This window comes from Lolium perenne, chromosome 5, assembly GCF_019359855.2.
Source record: "Lolium perenne isolate Kyuss_39 chromosome 5, Kyuss_2.0, whole genome shotgun sequence".
NCBI lineage: Eukaryota > Viridiplantae > Streptophyta > Magnoliopsida > Poales > Poaceae > Lolium > Lolium perenne.
In genome coordinates, this window is record NC_067248.2 from 121,239,406 (window position 1) to 121,246,525 (window position 7,120).

Here is a 7,120-nt window from a genome sequence, read left to right on the forward strand (position 1 = left end):
TTGATGGGCTTGCTTGGTGTTCCGGACTTAGCAACAGTGGTATGAAAGTGAAGGCGGCAGCACATGTGAAGTTCAGAGTCTTACCTTTTATGGTGAAAACCCAAGATCTGGCCTTAACTGGTTGTGCGTGGCAATATCCTTGTTGAAGGCTTTGTTTTGAGAGCGAAGACTATCTTCAACGTGAAAACCTAAGATTCTCGGGCGATGGCGATGTGCATCTATAATGTTTTAGGCATTGCGTTGTTGCAAAGGGCGAGTGTAATTGGTATCGTTCGATATTAATATATTCCTTTATCGAAAAAGAACGTATCTCGGGACAAGTATCCGTTTCCTCCGCAGCGAGACGGGGTCCAGTCCACGGCACAAAACCGCCGTCCAGCGCAGAAAACACCGCCTCTTCTCACTGCTCCACCCTTCCGGAACCTTCGAGAAGCGTCTTCTCCCACCGCCGCGCCACCTCCCCTTCCAAACACGCGAACCCCTACCCTCTCCCTCCCCCCAAAGCCCCAAACCCTCCTCGCACTCCGCGGCATTCCCGCCTGCTCCGGTCCTCTCTCGCGCGGCGGGGAGACAGCGTGGCTGGCCGAGACATGAAAGGGTTTATGGGCGGGTGGTCGTCAGGGAGGGCGGAGCCGCCGGAGCTGATGGAGGCGCTGGTGCAGCGGGCGAGGACGCTGCGGGCCTCAATAGAGAGCAGCGAGGGGTGCGCGGAGAGCACGGCCGCCGTCCTCGGCTCCTACGCGCAGCGCCTCGCCGACATCGACGCCGCCATGCGCCCCATCCAGGTCGTCTCGCGCCCCCCATTTCCGCCTGCTCTCGAAGTTTCTTCGAATTCGGGCGACAGCCGCGGGAGCGCGCGGTTTCTGATTTTGGGCTGCTGCTGCAGGTGAGCAGGCAAGCGGCCCAGAGGGCGCACGACAACATCGACAGGGCGATCAGGGCCGCCAACGACATCCTCGCCCAGGTCGTCACCGCCCGCGAGGTGCGTGTATCTGCCTGCCCTGCTCGCCCCCCTTCGTTTCTGCGTTGGATGCTCTCGGCATGCAGTGAGATTACCGGAAAAAAACATGCGAGATTCGGTTAGGTGGTGAAATTGGACCTTGGTTAGCAAGGGTGACTACATTCAGATTAAAATTTTGGATGGACTAAAGGTGAGATGGCTACCATGCTGCTCTAGTTTTAAACTGTATCTTCTGATGGTAAGGTTGCATATATAGTGATCAGTCAAGTGCATCTGTTTTTATCTGCTGATCACAAGGTTGCATAATGATTAGCTTATTTTAGTTTTGTCTTCATTAGAATTTCATCAGTATTTCTAGAGGACGCAACAATAACTTGTATAGCACTAGTGTAAGTCTGACAGTTTGATGATTACAGCATTTCCTGTGCCTAGATGGGCTTGCACTGTTAAAATTGGCATCGTGTTGCAGTTTTCCACCTACAATTGAATTTAGGTAAGTTTGTTGAACAAATAGTTTGTGCCGGACATTTATTTGCATGCTATACTTTTGAGCTTTAGGCAGAAGCTACGATATTGAAGGGTCCCCATGAGGATCTGGAGAGCTACCTGAAAGCTGTGGATCGTCTGAAACAAGTTGCTGGCTTCTTTACCTTGAAGGCCAACTTCAAGAATTGTGAACGGTTTCTGAATGATATCAGAATTCTTTTATCCAAGTCTTCTCTGATGATTGAGGAGGAATTCAAGAACTTGATGATTAGACACAGGTTGAATTTGCATTTTGCACCCATTTCTGAACCGTCATGTTGTTAGTTCCTTATATATTGCTAGAGGATCAGTTGCTTCTCACAAGTCCCAACGGCAATATAGTATTTCTTCTCATATCATATTTTCTTTTGCTGTTGTATATTTTCTTTCAGCACACCTGTTGAGCCTGATCTCCTACTGGGTTGGCCTTCAAAGACAGAATGGGCAATAGATGGCTACGCTGAAGCAAGTGGAGGGAATTCTGGCGACTCTAAGCATCCATCCAAAAGCTTGGCAACTGCTATGGACAGGACTCCAGCAATGATCCTCCCTAGAATAGTACCACTTTTGAATGCTTTAGCTCAGCGATTTGTCCAGGATGGAAACCAGCAGTCATGCTACAGAATTTACAGGTAGGCTTTGAGCTGGGGGTTTAACATGAGATGGTTCCTATCATTTGCAAAGGATTGTCTGACAATGTAAATGCTGCTTGGAGAGTAGAGGGCCAATGAATGTAATGAGTACCCAAGTTAGGGCATGAGCAATGGAGGCAGTAACATGTAACCGCCCCATCCAATCCATGTAGATATTCTTGTGAAGCTACCGTCCAAACTCATCATCGCTCAACGCTAGGCAGTCTCTTCACCCCACGTTGGCAGCCTTTCCTCTCTCATCTCTCTCCTCCTTTTCCCTTGCTTTTTTCATGGAGCGGTGGCTTCCCCTGCAGGAGATCACTTGGCTCTCCAAGCATACGACCTTTTCTGACTCTCTTCCACTTCAGCTAATCTTCCTACGTGGATGTGTGAAGCAGCGGTCCAGCATGGAGCGTTGGCCATGCCCTTATGGGAAAAATACATTAATATAGCAACACGATATGCAGGAATGAGTCATACTTAGTCAGGTTTGGCCAACTTCCTGTGTAGCTAGAACTTGTTGACATGAGAAAATCCCATAAGTACAGCACACAATTTACATTATTCTGGGCATCCTTGAGCTGGAACTTTCGATTTAGAGCCAACTGCAGTCTTACGTTGGAATGCCTTGCGATATGATCCTTCCTTTTCCTTCCCAATTTCAATTGACATCTGTTCTGATATCTGATTTTTTAACACTATGCAAAATCAAGCTGAGATCCGTATTCTTTCTTCAGAGATGCTCGTCGTTCGGCATTAGAACTGAGTCTTCGGAAACTGGGAGTAGAAAAGCTTAGTAAAGATGATGTAGAAAGGATGCAGTTGGATGCTTTAGAGGCTAAAATTGGCAAGTGCACCCAGTTTATGCGAATTGCGGTGAGTGTCCTTCTTTAAATACGTAAATGGTCTATGTCTTCACACATCCTGTTAACTGTGTATTCTTCAATAGATGAGACTCTTGCTTCCTGGAGAACGAAAACTTTGTGATGAGGTTTTTGACGGCATCAGCTTCAACAAGGATCAGTGTTTCGCTGAATTGGCAGGACCTGGTGTTCTAACTCTTCTCAGCTTTGTAGACGCTTTTGCTAAAAGTAAAAGGTCTCCTGAAAAGTTGTTTGTACTGATGGACATATATGAAGTGATGCATGTATTTGGATCCGAGGTATGCTAAAAACACTGCCTTCTGCACTACAATGCCAAGATTGCGTATGCAGTACGTCGTCCAACTTCAGTCAGTTAGTTAGTAGTTATTGCCATATATACGCAAAAATTCTATTTGCCTGCAATTGGAAATGTGTTTTACTTGGTTCTTTTAGTTGCAGAACTGTTAGTGTTTGCAGTTAGTATTGATGTGAAGTAAAAAAGTCTCCTGAAAAGTTGTTTGTACTGGTGCACATGTATGAAGTAATGCATGAACTGAGATCCGAGGAATGCTAAAAACATTGTTCTTCACTTTAGCACGTCATCAAAATTTGATCATTCATGTACTAGTTTAGGCAATATATACGCAACAATTCTTTCTGCTGGCAATTGGAAAATGATGTTTTACTTGGTTCTTCTAGTTGTAGTACTGGTAGTGTTTGCAGTTATTATTTGTGTGACTGGTGTCAACCTTAGCTTTGTTTTAGTAATGCTGTCAACTATAACTACGCTGATATTGTCGACTATGGACACAGTAATGCCTACCTTCTGCTGAACCTCATTACCAGGTTGAAGTAATTTTCCAAGACAGCTTTTGCTCTGAGATACGTGGGGCTGCATTGGGCTTAGTGAAGCTGTTGGCACAGACGGCCCAAGAAACATTTGTTGATTTTGAGAAAAAAATTGAGAAGGATACTTCAAAGACTAACATCCATGATGGAACTGTCCATCCTTTGACTATCTATGCGATCGATCATGTTAAATGTTTATTTGAGTAAGCATCACCCGTTTCTTTATCGAAAAAAAAAGCATCACCCATCTTACCTAGCTTTTACATTCTTGAGCATGCAGAGAATTATTTGACTCCCATGTTAACAAATACAGGGTCAATCAGAATGGGTATTTTACTTCTTAACTTTTGAGATGTGTGGTCATATTTCACAGATTTTTTCAACTCTCTCTCTCTCTCTCTCTCTCTCTGCCTGCTTGCAGTGGAGAATTCTCGAATTCACATTCCGTTCCATCAAGCAAACAATGATTAATTTTAATAGTGTTCAATACCAATCAATGGTGGTATATCCATAAGTTTAAGTAACTTGTCGGTCCTTTAAATGTTTTACTTAAGTTCTTAGTTTAACATTTTTTCCACTTTTTTCTGGACCTCTTAATGGTCATATGTCAATGTTTACCATATCTTACTTCAGGTCCACAGACCACATTTATTGATTCGAATTAAAAAATTATGCTGTTCAAACTATAAAATTGATTTCATTTTTTCTTTATCGATGTTAGAGTTTTAGTTTGTAAGTTATCTTTCTGCATCATTATGGAAATAGCATGCTAACAGATATTTGTGGCTGAAATGGACAGTTACCAGTCAACATTGAAGCTACTAGTTCAAGAATTTGAAACAGGAAGTGATACTGAATTCCAACTAGGAGTTGTTTTGACAAAGATAATGCAAGCCCTTAAAAACAACTTAGATGGGAAATCTAAGCAGTACAAGGATCCTGCACTGATGTGCATATTTCTTGCAAACAACGTTCACTATATGGTTACGTCTGTTCGCAGGTATGTTACATTTTGTGTTTCATGTCTACATCATGCTGTCCAGACAGTGTGCCTGGCCAACAATACTTTTATCTCACCACAGATCAGAAGCCAAGAATATACTTGGCGATGAATGGATTCAGAGACATCGTAGGATTGTACAGCAAAATGCTAATCAATACAAAAGAGTGGCATGGAGTAAGGTTTGTTTCATGGAAATATTCCTTAATTGGATGTACTGTTTTCCTTTTCTAGTTTACTGCTCGATGTTCGGATTAATGAGTTTTTTTTTTGCCCTGACTAGGATGTTCTATTTTTTTCGTCGACCACGGTGTTTAATTGGATGTACTGTTTTGCTTTTCTAGTTTACTGCTCGATATTCGGATTAATGAGTTTTTTTCGCCCTGACTAGGATGCTATATTTTCTCGTTGGGCACAGTGTTTACTTTGTAAATTTTGGATTTGTTAAAACTTGTTGATGAACCGTAAAGGATTTAGTAAATTACTGCAGCCTTTGATTTGCAAAGGTTCGCTACCCTCTTATCCCTTAGATTAGATAATTCACAAATTATTTCATCTTGCATACATATCAATGGAATTATTGAATGGAGATAATACCTTATTACTCTGATTTCATTATTTAGGTTCTTCAGACACTCTCTGTTCAAGGTGCGAGCAGTACTGGTATGTCAACACTGTCTGATCTTAGCAGCAGTGGAGTTTCAAGAGCTATGATCAAAGAACGGTCAGTACAATGATAGCTTGTTGTGTTCATTGTTTTAAATAATAAATTAGTGCTGTAGTTCACAAAACTGTATGTTCTTACCTTGCCAGGTTTAAGTCCTTCAATATGCAATTTGGAGAGCTTCATGCAAAGCAATCTCTATGGACCATACCCGATCAAGAACTGCGAGAAACTCTGAGGCTAACTATAGCTGAAGTTCTCTTACCAGCCTATCGGTCCTTTGTTAAACGTTTTGGGTATTTAACCAGCCTTTTTCTTATCTTTTATAGGCACTTCACACAATTATTGCATTCACTTTAAATGGTTATAGATGATAACGAAATCCTATCATAGCTGTGTTAGGAAAGAGAGGTGTGAGGATGTGTTGTTGTATGGGTCTCCGCATCCCTGCCTGTCGGGGCGTGTCATGCATGATTGTATAGACTTGTTTTCATAATATATTACTCCCTCAGTCCCATAATATAAGATATTGTTACAACCTACTAGCTCCTATATTGGTTGTAGTAACATCTTCTATTACGTAACAGAGGGAGTAATTTAGTTTCAAGAAAATAGAGAAATCCTATCATATAATAGTTTATCTTCTACTCGGAACCTTAGCCTTGTAGGAGATAGTTTCTTGCGTGTTACTAGTGTCTACCCCATCCATTTTCCTATCTGCTCCTTTAAGTTGTTGAAGATTCGAAAAAAAAAAGTTGTTGAACGACTCACAAATGATTTAAATTTAGGCTCCCAGTCATTTCCTCCTTCTGTGTGTGCAGCATCTACTGGTGACGGGACGAACCATAATTGTAGAGGAAACCGAAGTTGTATCTTTGCAATTTCAGTCCTTCATGCTAATTCTGGTTTTATATGACCATACTATTGATTTTAACTTTCAGGAATCTTGTTGAAAATGAAAAGAAACCTCATAAGTACTTGAAATACTCACCAGAAGAGGTGGAAGAGTTGCTGGATGAGTTGTTTGAAGGACAGCAATCTGGTGAATCAAAGAAGTAAGCACCGGGAGACAGTAAAAAGGGAATATAGCTACTAGCTTTTATAGCACAACTTTTGTTAAGATCTCTACAGAAGTACAAATGCAAGCAACTAACTGTCTTTACATGTAACAAACATCGTATATGGCACGAAACTACTTACATACCTTAACTGACACACCTCTCGGCTCTGGCTGGTTGGCATTACGTATCGTATCTGGACTGGCAAGATACCACATAGCCATTTGGTTTCTTTTTCTGGCTGGTTGGCATTTGATGTATATAATGGCGTTTGATGTTAGCATGAGATGGCATTAATTCATATAAATGATATGATGATTTTATTTCTCATTTCACAACCTGCAGATGCATCTTTTGTAGTCTTTCTTGTTCTATAAATCTTCATACTTGGTTGCTTTTCTTGCCAACATGCTGCGATGGGATTGCTTTACTTTGCTTCTCGTTTGACAAGAAAGTTTGATATATTTGACTAAGTCAATTGTAGGCAGATTGAGCTAATGAGAAATCAGTTTTCTCATCATGCAAATGGTCTTTGTTTTATTTTTCTATTTTTTATGTGCACCAAGTG

At 41.7% G+C, this 7,120-nt stretch overlaps 1 protein-coding gene across 1 annotated transcript; it reads left to right on the forward strand.

The window, feature by feature from the left end:
• Positions 1 to 452: 452 nt before the first annotated feature.
• LOC127299757 (exocyst complex component EXO70A1-like) lies at positions 453 to 6,878 on the forward strand. Its single transcript, XM_051329805.2, has 12 exons — positions 453 to 785; positions 887 to 982; positions 1,520 to 1,725; positions 1,879 to 2,118; positions 2,856 to 2,994; positions 3,068 to 3,280; positions 3,828 to 4,033; positions 4,630 to 4,830; positions 4,913 to 5,012; positions 5,454 to 5,554; positions 5,644 to 5,790; positions 6,436 to 6,878. Exons 1-12 carry the CDS (start codon positions 591 to 593, stop codon positions 6,551 to 6,553), a joined length of 1,962 nt encoding a protein of 653 aa, XP_051185765.1. The 5' UTR covers positions 453 to 590; the 3' UTR covers positions 6,554 to 6,878.
• Positions 6,879 to 7,120: the final 242 nt, after the last annotated feature.